Source organism: Gobio gobio (genome assembly GCF_949357685.1).
Source record: "Gobio gobio genome assembly, chromosome: 14".
Classification (NCBI taxonomy): domain Eukaryota; kingdom Metazoa; phylum Chordata; class Actinopteri; order Cypriniformes; family Gobionidae; genus Gobio; species Gobio gobio.
The window spans coordinates 34813688-34830107 of NC_137107.1; the positions used below are offsets into that span (position 1 = coordinate 34813688).

The 16420-nt window shown below is 37.2% G+C and overlaps 1 protein-coding gene across 2 annotated transcripts in view; it reads left to right on the plus strand.

The window, feature by feature from the left end:
• The window catches only part of mmp17a (matrix metallopeptidase 17a), a 142527-nt gene that overhangs the window by 96040 nt on the left and 30067 nt on the right, over window positions 1-16420 (plus strand). For both annotated transcript variants that reach the window (XM_079835322.1, XM_079835323.1), the window contains exon 4: window positions 5054-5340. In XM_079835322.1, the coding sequence (XP_079691448.1) occupies window positions 5054-5340 (287 nt within the window). The remainder of the gene's footprint in view (window positions 1-5053; window positions 5341-16420) is intronic.

Below are 16420 nucleotides of genomic sequence, written 5' to 3' on the forward strand. Positions count from 1 at the left end.
TCAGAAGTTGAAGCTTTATTTTTGGTTAATTTAGCCACTGTATCGAATAAATACCTTGGGTTGTGTTTGTTTTCTTCCAAGAGAGTTGAGAAATAAGCAGATCTAGCAGTTTTTACGGCCTTTCTGTATGTGATCATGTGCTCTTTCCACGAATTACGAAATACCTCTAATTTTGTTTTCTTCCAGCTGCGCTCCATTTTTCTGGCTGCTGTTTTAAGGGCCCTGGTGTGCTCGTTGTACCACGGCGTTTGACTATTTTCTTTAAAGTCCCTGTAAAGTCAAAACTAAACATGTGTTCTGAGTTCCTCACACCACAGATAAATGTGTTATTAACCACCCAGCCAAATTTGAATCATAAAAAAATCCGGGAAGTACATAAAATAGCTTATCAAAAACCTGAAAAAATGAGCAGCATTCTCTGCTCTCAAACACTGGGGGTGTGTCCGCTGTCGGCGCCGAAACCACGCCCACTCGCGGGAAAGTGGCAGTAGCAAAACAAGACAACACTCACTGATCACGACCGTCTATGATCACGACGCACCAGATGTCGGCGGGACGGGAGGATGAAGACCTGGGCGGGGGATAGTCGGTTCTGCAGCGGATTATCAGTGAATCCCAGTTGTCTCCGGTGAAAGTTTGTAAAACGATCCGGTGTAAAGTCACTGCAGAGGTAGGTGTCGGTGATGATCCTCAGCTCTCCATCAAGGTTGCTGTTCACAAATTAATCCACCTCTTCATCGTTTTTGTTTTGTAAGCTGTTATGTAAGTTGTTGACTATAGTAACTAACAGTACTAACAGTAACTCGCGATCGAACTGATGCGAATGTGCTCTAGTTATGATCGTGTTAGGGGAGGAGCCAGGCTCGGTGGCTCCAGTGCGTCATCGAGCCACCGTTTTAGCCCCGCCCAGAAAATCCTGAACACAGCAACAGTGAAAAACTGTTTAACGGTCTAACTTCTGAATTCAGTACTTCATAGTTCACAGTCTTTGTAATGTGTTTCAGCAATACATTTCTAACATTTAAAATGTGTTTAGAAACAAATCTCAGAATTGCCTTTACAGGGACTTTAATCTTCTTTAAGCGCAGAGGAGCAACTGTGTCTAAAGTACTGGAAAAGAGAGAGTCAATAGTTTCTGTTGCAACATCGAGTTCTTCTATACTATCTGGGATGCTGAGCAGATGATACTGATGAGGGAGATTATTTAAAAAGCAATCTTTAGTAGCGGCAGTGATTGTCCTGCCATTTTTAAAGCGAGGGGGCGGCTTTGCAACCTTAGCTAAATTAAGTATACATGATACTAAGTAATGATCTGAGATGTCATCGCTCTGTTTCAGAATTTCAACGGTATCAACATTTATTCCATGTGACAATATTAGGTCTAAAGTATGGTTATGGCGATGAGTGGCTCCTGACACGTGTTGCCTAACTCCAATAGAGTTTAGTGTGTCTTTAAATGCTAATCCCAATACGTCTTTTCCGTTGTCTACATGGATATTAAAATAACCAACAATTAGTACTTTATCTACGGCCAGTACTAACTCCGATAGAAAATCAGCAAATTCTTTGATAAAGTCTGTATTATGCCCTGGTGGCCTGTAAACAGTAGCTAACACAAATGTTGAACGGGTTTTATCATGTACACTTCATAGCGTTACATAAAGCACCAAAACTTCGAAGGAATTATATTTGAAACTAGACTTCTGAGTAATACTGAAGATATTATTATAAATTACAGCAACCCCTCCCCCTTTACCTTTCAGACGCGGCTCATGTTTATAACAATAATCTTGGGGGGTGGACTCATTTAAGGTAATGTAGTCGTCAGGTTTTAGCCAGGTTTCTGTCAAACAGAGCACATCTTAGCACTGGTCGATTGCAATTCACAACCTCACGGCTAGATGCCACTCAAATTCACACACTGCAACTTTAAATGAGTTGAAAAGTCTTAAATAAACATAATTTTCCACAAGTTGGTATGATTCTGTCAATATGACATCATATTGCTCAGAAAATTAAAACAGTGCGATTATTGTGTCTGTTTAGGCTTTTTGAGGATAAAAAAAAAGTAAATGTATTTTTTACAATTTTTTTCAATACGTCTACCAAAACACTAACACATGTTCTCTTCCAACAGGAACATTTAGTCAATCATAGCACAATGTCATAAAAACACTAACACTAGATGGAATTACAGAAACTGCATGATTGTATGTGTCAGGTCTGCCCTTATACAATAGACAGTATATTTTATTGATCATAGATTCTGTGTCTTTTGAAGTATCTCCACATTTTTGTTTTGTTGGGTTTAGTAAATGCATGCATTTTGTTTCTTTTGCTGCAGAAATTCAATACACAAAATAAATGACCCATCTCAGAGTAGCTTTATAGAATGCCCTTCAGTTTTATTTCATTATCAGCAATCACCATGTTGACAATAACAAGTTCCTGTTCTTCATTTAGGAGCTTTCCTCTGCCCCCTGAGGGAGGGAGGGAGGGAGGTGTTGAATCCTTAGAAATACAGTTACATATTAGAGACCAGAGGCATACAGTCACTGAAATACATGGTAAAAGTATTTACACTTTGCAGTAGGAGTAGTGGTTTCTGGAAAAAATCTGGATAATGGATGCCACTGTGTCCTGGCTGAGATTTGGCTGTACTCGTTCACCAGCCTCTCTGTATGGTAGCCGGTGGTTTATGACATGGTCTATGATAGTAGCTCTTATTTCGTCAGTTACCCTAATTCTGGCCCTTCTTTGAGCGCCACCATGCATTCTAACTCCTCAATCTCTACCTTGCCCTTGTCCAGGAATTCCTCTCCCTTGCCCTTGTCCCAATCCTCTCCCTTGTCCTGGTACTCATCTTCCTCTCCCTCATGAGGGCATTTTTCTGACTTTCTTTGTATTGCTCTATATTGTTCCTTTTTCACACAAGATAAGCCCAAAGATGTCCTCTTTTACTGTATACCATATGGCCATGTGATTGAAAGAACATGAACACCTGAACAATTCCTAGACAGGAATCAGCTGTGATTTATATATTTGCATAACGTCAATTGGCTATTTCTCAGTACGAATGGAATAAAATACAGGGGATATATTTGTGTTTCAATTCACAATATGAACAGCTGTTCACTGTTACTTTAGCCTGTAAGGTTAGGGTTTAGAACATAGTGTTATCTGTTCTGACATGCAGTGTTAAAGCATTGGTAAATTTGGCAGTAAAAATCCATTGTTTTGGTCTTGGTTGAGCTTGTGTGTATAAGAAGTTCAAGCATTTTAAATTTGTGTTAACTGTATGCATTTTGTGAAAAAGCAACAATAAGTGTGTTAATATTATAGCCTACACAGACAGATGTTGTGCTCGGTTAGAGGAAATTTGGTAAAAGTATTGAAAAAATTGTCATAGCGATTGTAAAAAACTGTAATGTTAATTAAACAACAAAAGACAAAGAGAAAATCACTCACTGCTCTTGACTGAATAACTTTTGTACCTTTAATAAGGATTAATCTATATTTGATTTATACAGTGAAGACTATGCAGTATTATTTTACATTTGGTTACTTTATTACATTTCTCCAGTCTAATGCTACTGTTAGACATACCTGTAAATCTTAAAGCACTGTTTATATAATTTGGATGTTTGTTCTATTGTATTTATTTGTGCTATCGCTGTTTACTTGTCTTTAAAAATGTTTGAACTTTATATTAGTTAGGCTAATCGTTTTTGTTGTGGTATGTAAAATGTTGCCGTCATAAACTTATTTATTAAAATACAAGGATGCATGGGTCAACAAAAAAAATTCTAAGCAAGAAAAAAATCGTTGAGTCCTGCTATTTTAAAGGCACAGCTAAATATTACATTTATTCTAATGAGTTTATGTGAAGATTGTTTTAAGTACATTTAAATGTAATGTTATGAATTCAATGTTAAAAATTATGTCTTTCAATTATACTGTAATGTTGAGTGGCTATAATTACTCATTTCATCCACAGAAATTGAGAACAAAAATCTTGATTAATCACGACTAAATAGAGAAAAGTGCAATTAGTTTTTTTAGTTTTTTATTGATTGATTAAATTGATAAACACACATGTGTGTATGTGTGGTTCTAGGCTACACCATGAACATGAGCTTAAATTGTACACTATTTCACCTTAAATGATTCTTTGCTGAATGTGAAAGTGTGAAATACTTAGGGTTTTAACTGCATATCTAGCACAAGTCAAGCAGAAGAGCCTTAGGGTGAGATGAATTAAGGTACACACCATGTAGCACATCACAGGGAGAATGTTAGCACACAAAGAGGTCACTTAGCTCATTGTAAATGCAGCTGGGGGTAGCGTTGACCTTGGCACGGCACTATTGTGCCTCTCCTGCCTTTCCATTTGAACCAACCTGACTGTAAACTTATTGTAGAACCAGCTGTTACCACCTGAACTGCCATAGAACTTGACTGAATTTACATGCTGACCTTGAGCAACCAGTGCAAATACGTTACCATTACCCAAAGTGCCCAAATAACTCCATTGGGAAAGCCAATGTTCTGCAAATTTAATAGAATGCCTGAACCCGGTGCAGAAAGGATAAGTGTATTCTGTGCAGAAGGCACACTTCATAGTGGGCACTTACAGAGCCAGCTCTCTGAAATTAATTTCTCATCGATCTGTGTCTGTACTTGGAAAGAGGGCTCAAATTACCCTTGGAAGAAGTGATTACTATGATTGTGGGGTGTAGTGGACCCCCAAATCACACTTACTTGTTTCTGAATTGCCTTAAGTGAAACAGAAAAGAGGAAGATAGGAAGAAGTGTTGTAACTGTTGTGTATCCTTAATGTATTACCGTGGAAGTAACTCTGAGTTAGAAAGAGCCACGAGACAGAATTTCAGAGCTCCTTTTGACGACCTGCTGCATGCTTGTCCTATTTATGCGTTCAAATGTCAAAGCGGTGTTGAATTTATCTTCTTGCACTGTCGGTGGTCAAACAAAGGGATTCTTGTCTATTTCAAGCCATAGTTTCAAACATATACTCATGTTTCTGCTCTCACAGGGTAAGGACGTTTCCAAAGGAGTCAGTTTTGCTGGGTCGAGATACGGTGCGGGCGCTCATGTACTACGCTCTGAAAGTGTGGAGTGACATTGCGCCACTCAACTTCCATGAGGTGGCGGGGAATGAGGCGGACATTCAGATTGATTTTACCAAAGCGGACCATAATGACGGATACCCTTTCGATGGACCTGGTGGCACAGTAGCCCACGCCTTCTTTCCTGGAGAACGATTCACAGCTGGCGACACACACTTTGATGATGATGAAGCCTGGACCTTCAGGTCGCCAGGTAAGATTGCAATAGAATATGTGAATGAGTGGGAATGTTTGTTGCCTTGTGCTTATCCTAGGAGCTCTATCTTTGTTTTTATTTTATAAATGTTGATGTTTTCGAATATATACACCAATTCACAAATGTTCAAAATATTGCGGTGGGTAAGATTTTTATGTATTTTTAGTTTTATTGTATTCAAAAATACAATAATATTATTGTGAAATATTATTACAATTTAAAATGTCTTTATTCTGTGTTCATTTTTTTTTTTTTTGATTATTATTCCTTTATGGCAAAGCTGAATTTTCAGCAGCCATTCTTTAGTGCTACATGTTCCTTCAGAAATATTTCTATGCTCATTTGATGATCACGAAACTTTTCTTTTTATTATTATAGTTTTTTACAATCGCCATGACAATTTTTTCAATACTTTTAACAGTTTTTCTAAACTCTTAACACACCTACAACACACAATTGCCAAAACGGTTAATTTCATGCTAAAAAATCACACATTGTAAACTAAACTCCAACACTAATTTACAACAATACACTAACACAATACACTATGTCTACCAAAACACTAACACGTGTTCTCTTCCAACAGGAGCGTTTAGTCAATCATAGCACACTGTCATAAAAACACTAACACTAGATGGAATTACAGAAACTGCATTATTGTATGTGCCAGGTCTGCCCTTATACAATAGACATTATATTTCTGGACAGTACAGTGTCTTTTGAAGCCTCTCCACATTTTTGTTTTGTTTGGTTTAGTAAATGCATGCATTTTGTTTCTTTTGCTGCAGAAATTCAATACAAAAAAAGAAATGACCCATCTCAGAGTAGCTTTATAGAATGCCCTTCAGTTTTATTTCATTATCAGCAATCACCATGTTGACAATAGCAAGTTCCTGTTCTTCATTTAGGAGCTTTTCTCTGCCCCCTGAGGGAGGTAGCTGTTGATTCCTTAGATGGACAAAATATTACATATTAGAGACCAGAGGCATACAGTCACTGTAATACATGGTAAAAGTATTTACACTTTGCAGTAGGAGAAGCCCTTGTACAATAGTCTACCTGTTGGTTTCTCGAAAATTCTGGATAATGGATGCCACTGTGTCCCGGCTGAGATTTGGCTGTACTCGTTCACCAGCCTCTCTGTATAGCCTGTGGTTTATGACGGGGTCAATGATAGTAGCTCTTATTTCATCAGTTACCCTAATTCTGGCCCTTCTTTGAGCGCCACCATGTATTCTAACTCCTCAACCTCTACCATTCCTCTCCCTTGCTCTTGTCCCAATCCTCTCCCTTGTCCTGGTACTCATCTTGCAGGCATTTTTCTGACTTTCTTTGTGTTGCTCTATATTGTTCCTTTTTCACACAAGATAAGCCCAAATATGTCCTCTTTTACTGTATACCATATGGCCATGTGATTGAAAGAACATGAACACCTGAACAATTCCTAGACGGGAATCAGCTGTGATTTATATATTTGCATAACTGCAGGGGATATATTTGTGTTTCAATTCACAATATGAACAGCTGTTCACTTTTACTTTAGCCTGTAAGGTTAGGTTTAGAACATGGTGTTATCTGTTCTGACATGCAGTGTTAAAGCATTGGTAAATTTGCCAGTAAAAATCCATTGTTTTGGTCTTGGTTGAGCTTGTGTGTAAAAGAAGTTCAAGCATTTTAAATGTGTGTTAACTATATGCATTTAAAAGCAACAATAAATGTGTTAATTGTATAGCCTACACAGACAGATGTTGTGCTAGCTGCATTAAGAGTTTAGGAAAATTGTTGAAGGTATTGAAAAAGATTGTAAAAAATAAAATAAAATAAAAACCTGTAATGTTGAAAATTATCATATTTTTGTGGAAATCATGAAATTGTTTTCAAGATTCTTTGAATGAATAGAAAGGGCAAAAGAACAACATTAATAGAAATATATTTTTTTGTAACAATAGCTGCTTTTCCACCGTCGGGCCAAACCGTTCTCATTGCTCAAGCATTCCATTCCATTCCGAGAGAACACCACGGCAATAAAACTGTTTGAAAATACATTTCTAAACCCAATGTTCTGTTTCTCTTTGTGAGCTTTGGTTAGGGGTGTCTGAAATGCAACTTTACGCACAACTGCCAGCCTGCATGGAGAGGTTCTTGAGATTTCAGAGACACAAGCAGCTTCAAATACCTGTTTTCTACTCAACAGTGTTTTTTTTTGTATATAGATGCCCTTTAAATACAATTCATTTGTTTGACAGAAACTGAAATCTTTTGTTACAATATACACTAATAATGTTCAAAAGTTTGAGGTCAGTAATTTAGTTCGTTCTTTTTTTTTTTTTAAATAAATTAATATTTTTTATTTAGAAAGGATCTGTTAAATTGATTTTAAAAAAGTGATGGTAAAGATTTATGTTGTTAGGAAATATTTTCTTAAATCCCAGATTTATTAAGCAGCACAATTGTTTCCAACATTGATAATAAATTGGCATATTAGAATGATTTCTGAAGGATCATGTGACACTGAAGACTGGAGTAATGAAAAATCATATGTATTATACAGTATGTCAAAGATGTGAAATGTACAGGTTGACAGGTAGAGATTGTTTCTGATTGGGTCTGGCAGGCAAAAAAGAGTGATCTCCACTCCCCTGACTCTTTTTTGTCTGGGGCTGTCACAGAAAGCAGGTGTTATTTCTCAGGACACCTTTTCAGTGATGTCTGACTCTGTCAGGTAATAGAGATATTTTCTGTGTGGTATTCCAAAACGGGATCCGGAGCCCATGAGGCAAGGCCAGTCTGAAAGCAACAGATGCTGTTGTCTATCTCAGTTCCTCATTCTTCTCTCTTGGGCCATAACCTGGCTCGACCAGCTCCATGATGCACCTCCTTGCAAGCCAAAGGTGCACATGTTTGCCGAGAGGCTGCGCTAACCACAAGGCTGATAATTAGCATGGGGGCAGGTGGGGCTCCCATTACACCAGCCTGCCCAGTGAGTGAACCCTAATAGGATTGGTTCAAACGACCCTTTGCATCCCAACTCTGCTCTCTTGTGGCCATGGGCCATATGCTCACGGACAGCAGTGGAGTCTGCCCCAATTAGGCCCCCCATCAGATGAGCAGCTGTTTGCTTAGGCCTTTGGCAGGTGCGGATGTAATATGAGGGATTGAATGAAGAGAGAGAGAACGAGAGAGAGAGAAATAGAGAGGGAAAAGTCCTACTTAAAAATCACAAGCCTTTCACCACCCACTTACACCGTCTCGATATAAACAGCTGAGCGATGCACCCCTCCTTCGTTTCTCAGTACCGCTGAAGACAAGCCCTCCACCTCTTCGTGTGTATTCAACTGACCCTTCACCATAACACGGCCATTTCTATGTTTTCACTTCATTAGCTGTCCATCTAATGACCACCTGCACCTGGACCTCCCATATGGTCATCAATTATTCCTGACTCGTCATCACCAGCCATTATTCATTATGGACTGTTGTAACAGGCCCAAGATTTCTACATCAGCCAAAAATGTTCTGATTTGCTGTGTTATTTTTGGCTTTCCATCTGCCCTCTGAGACTATCTAATGAGAAAAATAAAAATAATTTATATTCATACACCACTGTTTAAAAGTTTGGGGTCGGTAAGGCCTGCATAGGTGAGCATAAGAATATAAAAAATATCTTCAGTGTCACATGATCCTGATTTGGTGCTCAAGAAACTTTTCTTATTATTATCAAAGTCGAAATCAGTTGTGCTGCTTAATATTTTTGGGGAAACCATTTTTGTAAAGATTTTTAATGAATAGAAAGTTCAAAATAACAGCATTTACTTGAAATATAAATATTTTGTAACATTATAAATGTCTTTTTTAAATGTTTACCTCTCACAATTCTGACTTCATAACACACAATTGCTAGATATCAGATATAAATTCTGGGGAAAAGTATTTTGTGTATTGGACTTTATAACTCGCAATTGCGAGTTAATATCTCACAATTCTGAGAAAAAAGAAGTCAGAATTGCGAGTTATATAGTCAGAATTGCGAGATATAAAGTCAGAATTGCATGTTGCTATGTCAGAATTGTGTCATATAAAGTCAGAATTGCAAGATATGAACTCGCAATTGCGAGAAGGTCAGAATTGCTCACAATTCTGACTATAATTTGCAATTCTGACTTTATAACTCGCAATTCTGACTTTATAACTCGCAATTCTGACTTTATAACTCGCAATTCTGACTTTATATCTCACAATTCTGACTTTAAATCTCACAATTCTGACTTTATATCTCACAATTCTGACTTAATAATACAATTCTGACTTAATAACATACACTTAATAACATACAATTCTGACTTAATAACATACAATTCTGACTTAATAACATGCAATTCTGACTTTGTATCATGCAATTCTGACTTTATATCTCACAATTCTGACTTTATAACTCACAATTCTGACTTTATATCTCACAATTCTGACTTTATATCTCACAATTCTGACTTAATAACATACAATTCTGACTTAATAACATACAATTCTGACTTTATATCTCACAATTCTGACTTAATAACAGACAATTCTGACTTAATAACAGACAATTCTGACTTAATAACATAAAATTCTGACTTAATAACATACAATTCTGACTTTGTATCACGCAATTCAGACTTTATATCTCACAATTCTGACTTAATGACATGCAATTCTGACTTTTTATCTCACGATTCTGACTTTATATCTCAAAATTTTGACTTTATATCTCACAATTCTGACTTTATATCTCACAATTCTGACTTAATAACATACAATTCTGACTTAATAACATGCAATTCTGACTTTGTATCACGCAATCCTGACTTAATAACATACAATTCTGACTTCTTAACTCACAATTCTGATTTTGTATCACGCAATTCTGACTTTATATCTCACAATTCTGACTTCATAACTCACAATTCTGACTTTGTATTACAAATACACTTAGCCTTACAAAAAACTAAAACTTTTAATCTTTCAGTTTGTGCAGTTACATTTGTTTTTTACATATACCAACCAAAAACTCATCAACACTGCTCATTCTTAAAGAAAATGTGTGGGTTAGATAATTTCTATTATTGATTTCTAGGATGCGAAGAAAGTTTCAACCAGTATAACAAAAAGTGTTTAAAAAAAAAACATTGCCTACCATACCTTTAAGAGTGACGAAACATGGAGTAATGCTAAAATAAAGAGCTGGATATTTTATTTCGGAGGTGAGGGTGAACCTGTTATTAAGCTGCCAGCAGAACGTGAAAGAGAGTTTAGTAGTTTGTACAGCAGGGTACCCGCCAAAGGGTGTAAATAATTTATATGATCCAGATAGAAATGCACCCACAGATAAAAACTTCAGTGTATATTTGAGTCTATATTAGACACTTTAGTTAGAAAGTTTCATTCAAATTAAATCTTAAATCATTGTGCATTAGAAACAAAAATGAACATTCTCACATTGAAACTTTTAAAATGAATTATTTTTAAGATAAAAATCTTTGAATACAAATCTTAGAGGCTCAGCTGATTGAACTCCGTTTAAAAAAAGACAAGTGTTATCATGCAAACAGAGGGTGAGTAAACGCACTTCCCTTTTCCCTGTTTCTCTCTCCCTCTGGCTCAGTCTGGAGAACTGTAAGCATATTGTTTTTGACATAACAAGAACTTTCTCTGTGAGGGAACAGCGGAAAGAAACAGGAAAGAGGAAGTTCTGCTATGTGTACAGATTAATTATCTCTTAATGGAGACTAGACAGAATTCAAATGCTCCATTTGAGATCGCGGGTGTCGTCATACTTGTTGCAAAGCAGCGGAGGCGTCCCATGTTCCCATGGGTCAGAAGAGTGGAATCAGGAGCGTCTCTAACTGTTGTTATGACAGCAGGCAGATTGCTTTTATTAATTATGCCTTCATTGGCTGCTCACTAATGCAGACTGATTGTTGTGGCCCAAACAAAAGGTTCATTAAGCAGGTGGTTTTTTGATAAAACTTTTCCCAATTTGGCCCAAGCCTGTGATTCACCATTGAATTTAATGTCTGTGTGCGTGTCCACATCTTTTTGTGTGTATGACAAAATGAGGCAGAAGACCCTGGTCCATTATCGTCCATTTTACCGAGCCGCCAGTCATTAGCATTGGCTATTGTTGATTTCTTTTCTGCGAACACACTGCGAGAGGAAGAGAGAGAGAGTGCTCTTTACCTTCATGAAGAAGGTTATTTTAAGAAATCATCAACTTTCTGCCTATGCTTCAGTGACTTTAAAGGATTAGTTCAACCAAAAGTGAAAATACTGTCATTATTTACTCACCCTCATGTCCTTCAAAACCCGTATGAATTTATTTTTCTCTATAACAGAAAATGAGAAATGTTCAATTAACTGTCTAGGGGCTACTCTTTCACATGCAGTTGCAATGAAAGGGAACTGGAGCTTTTAAAGCTTCCAATAGGGCGTAAATCCATTATAAAATTGTCTATGTAACTCTTCAGCTATATTTCAAGTCTTCTGAAATCACATGACCACATTATTCATGAACGTTTTGTGAACTGGATTAACCAATGAATTGAAAATTAACTTAATTAAAATTGAACGTGAGTTGAACGCAAAACTAAATGAATGAAATTGCATTCCTGATTAACCAATTCATTGAAAAGATCTGACTCAAAAGAATGAATAAATCTCACTGACTTGTTGACAATTAAGAGTCAATCATTTTATTGAATAATGTAAGTTTCTAAAAAATAGGGGGGAATTCAGGTTGATTGGAACGCCTTTCCCTATTCAAAGTGTCACAATTAACCTGAATTCACCCCTATTTCATACTTTCTAAAACATTATGAAAGCTTTAAATCAGAAACTTACCACAGTGAGAGTGATTATTAAATGAAATGATTGGCTCATAATTGTGAACAAATCAGTGAGATGTATTCATTCTTTTGAGACAGATCTTTTCAATGAATTGAAAAGATTGTCATCAACTACTCACTCTCATGTCCTTTTAAACCTGCATGAGTTTCTTTCTTCTGTGGAAGTATTGTTCTGGTCTGCTCTTTTTCGTGCAATTAAAATATATTTTGGTGGCTTTTAAGCTTCAAAAAGGTAGTTAATATAAAAAGCCACCAAAATGCATTGTAATTGTATGCAAAAGAGCAGACCAGTACAATACTTCCACAGAAGAAAGAAACTCATGAAGGTTGAGAAGGACATGCGGGTGAGTAATTGATGACAGATTTGAAATTTTCGGTTGATCTATTCCATTAAAGCCATTCTGATCTGATAATCCTAAACACATGTATTTGTTTACTGAACAGAAGGTACTTTAATACCATAGCCTTCACTCAAACAAGCTTTTGAAATCCAGGGCCAAGTTGTTAACATGCACAAGCTAAATTTCAGTCTTAAAATAGTTTACACTCATTTATTTCAGTCATCTGTGACAGACACCTTTAGCTCTCTGCTTTAGGCTGCCATGTACCAGATGTTTCCAGTACGTAAGTTCTTAATCAGATTGCTTCATATCCATCTGTCATCCGCCGCGTCTCCTCCTTTGGACCCTGATCGGCGCAAAGTTCATCTGGATGAATCGCTAGCTTGTGCTAAACAAATCAGCCTCTAGCAATTAGATACGGCGGTTGCTAACCAGACACAAGGCGAAACTCATCAGTCATGATTCTTCCTCAGAATGTGTGTTGTCTTAAAGGGACAGTGCCCCCAAAGCCTTTCTTCCAAACATATTGGTGTTGTATGGAAAATAACAGCGTAAAAAACAGGGTTTGGAACAACATGAGGGGTGAGTAAACAAATGCTTTGTTTACATGGGCCCTAATCATTTGTTTGTGATCAGACTTGTAGCACAGTCGCAATTAAAAAGTCAGATCTAATCATTCGGAATGAATTGGCCAATTCCTATAAAAATTTCATTCGGATTGTAAGGGGTGGTTTAAACCTTTTCTAATCCGCTCAACAAACACTTGATCAGATTGAAAACTGAAACTGGAAAGTTCTGTGCATCTGCAATGACATAGAAATTCTACTTCCACTTATAGTCTGTGAAGTGGTGCAGGACAACGTCCCACCAGTCCTTTGCTTTGGACTCTCATCCATAGTCAATGCCTTGTTTTGGATGCTGGAACTGGCATTTTTACTGCATAAAGTGCCCCAATTACGTTTTTTCGAATATGTGTGTAATAGAGCTGTTGGTGAATGTAAAAGTGCTGCAAAGTTGTAAAGTCAAAAGTGCACGATAAATAAAGTTATTGACTCCCAAAGGAGAAAATGGACACTGAACCGCCTAAATGAGTCGTCTGTACATCTTACGTGATGCGTGATGGTTCTACGTCACTGGAAAAGACATTTGCATAATGCCCATCTTGTACGTTGTCCACCCGCAAACAATTTGACCTGCCTTCAAACACGTAATTTTACTGACAACGCAGGATTCGCGAAACGCTTGCTCTTGAAATATGAGTCAGTACCCATTTTATCTGCACCACAGTGAGATGAAAAAAATCTCAACTTTTCAGAATGCCGCAAGCGCACCGCAGGTCATGTGTCAAGAACCAGCTTCACCCTTTCCGTAACAACATTGAAAGCTCAGCCAAAATGGACGAACAGCTGATGATAGCTGTACGGTGGGTTTTGTTCCTCATCTTCATAAATATATCTAGTAGCAGAGCGCATTCAATGGCTGTAAATCCATTTATCCGTTGCAGAAACATCCTCGTTTCTATGGAGAATGCGACAAATGATTGCTTAGCAACGGCAGACACCACGGGATGGAAGCACACGCTCCCATTCACTTTTTTTTTTTTAAAGGAGAAGAAAGCGGCACAGCCGGCGTTTTCCACACGTTTTTAGATGCGACAGGATGGTGGGGGGATCGTGGAAAAATTAAGCTTTCTGCAGTTTAGAAATTGCGCATGCTCACATCGCGATTTTATTATGATTTCGATTTATCGCAAAGCCCTAGTGTGTACAATCGCTGAGCACTGAGGAAGGCCTCCAAAACTGGTGTAGTTATGGTAATGGGTGTTTAGCTTCCGACAGGCGCTGTAGACCACAACAGACTGGGTCATCTGACCAATAGGAGCAGAGTAGGCTCGTGGAAAGGAGGGATTTAGAGAGACTGATTCATCCAACGAGTCGTTTGAGTATCATTGAAAAATGTGGTGATGTGCAATGTATATTATGAGAAGAGGAAAGTGTTTTTTGACCTTTGATGCACCTGTTGTAGGAGACCTCTAAAACAAAATTCTGAACCTTTAAAATGGCATAAAAGGAGCACTTTAATAAATGTATAAGAAGCACGGCACAAAGCTTCATGTGCTCATTGTCTCCTAATCAGGACATGAAATAGATAAATATTAAGTCTGTTTTTTAAAACAAAGAAAATAAACAATGGCAGGATGATGGTTGGTATGCGCCAAAAGAGGGAAACTCTGTATATTCATAAAGTGTGCACATTCAAAAAAAAATGTTTTGCTTTTATTTGGTTCATCTTAGGTCTGACAGAAAGTAACAATAACTTAAATATAGTAATATAGTATAAATAATATAGATACATATACACATAACATACAACCATACATTAATTCAGATTAATAAAAAAGAAATCACCAGGCAAGAATAGTTATACACACAAAAAAACTATTAATAATAATAATAATAATAATAATAATAAAATAGGGAGAAAGAAAAAAATAATACAAAATTATTTAAAAATGTAAAATAAATAAATAAATAAAAATATTTATTTATTTATTTATTTATTTATTTAAGATGTATGTCTTCTTAAAATATTCCAGAAAAGGGCTCCAGACTTTCAGCAAAAATGCGAACCAAATCTTTTCCATCTTGAGGGCGTATAAAAGGATAAAACATTGGCGATAAGGAGGGGGAGCCAAAAGATCAATTCAGATTTGAAGCCTGTGACATAAACACTCACATCAACCCAGATCACGTTATTTAGTGTTCATGTAACACTACGTTCAGATTCATCAATCGGAAAGATATGACAAAACGTGTGCCTGTAAATGTAGCAAAGGACAGAATTTTCATTTTCAGGTGTGCTGTTTCTTTAAAACATACACACATTTTGAGAAAGACACACACTTGAAGATTATGCTTGCATTGTTCTGCTGAAAACTTGAGTGAGTTTCCTCACCAAGCGGAAATCCGCCAGGTCCCAGCCTCTTTTGTTTTGTGTAATCTTTGAAGTGCATTATGCTAATGCGAAAAGCAGGTACCCACATAAGGGTGTCGAGCCCCCGTTATTGATACACGGCTCATTTTGAGTCGTAATCTTAATGAGCAAGTCACTGATTTAATCCTCGGTTTTGCTCAGAGAAGCTTGACTAGCTGTCTTCTGCTTATACAAACCTGCAGCGCAAGGCAGCTGTCATGCGTTTTGGCATTTTCACAGTTTGTAGAGCCCAGGGCCCTGCTCGCCTTTCTCTCTGTCTTTCTATCTATAAATCTCTTCCTGTCTATTTGTCTCTCGCTCTATTCCAAATAATCCAATGACACTTTCCTGGCTCTAGCTGCATTTTTGTTGCCATCTCTAAGGGCCATTTAACAGAAATGTGTGAATGTTATTTTATGGCTGGCTGCATCGCGCAGATCTGTCGGTGTACTAAAGCGAGATAATGAAAAAAGGTGAGTAACGTTTAATGGCGCAGTCCTCCCTGTCAATCACAAGCTCATTGTGTTGAAAATGACAATGTGGGTGGACATCCTGAACTATTCCCAATTTAATCAGTGATTTCCAGGACATAATTGCACTGGATGTCTTCATTCTAACGAAGCAAGTTATTTGATGTTCAATAGGACAGAAATATCACAAAAGAAATCTGTTTTTAGTTTCATATCTATCTTACATTCCCAAAATGCTGAGGTCTTCTACTTCTCAGATTGTTCTCCTTGTCTGTTTCTCAATAATCCCTCAAACTGCGCTCATATTTGCTGAATCAGAGATCTCATCAAATTCTTCAGAGACAAAATGATGTGCGATTTGCTAACTGCTAGTTTTATAGATGCACTATATTGCCAAAAGTATTGGGACACC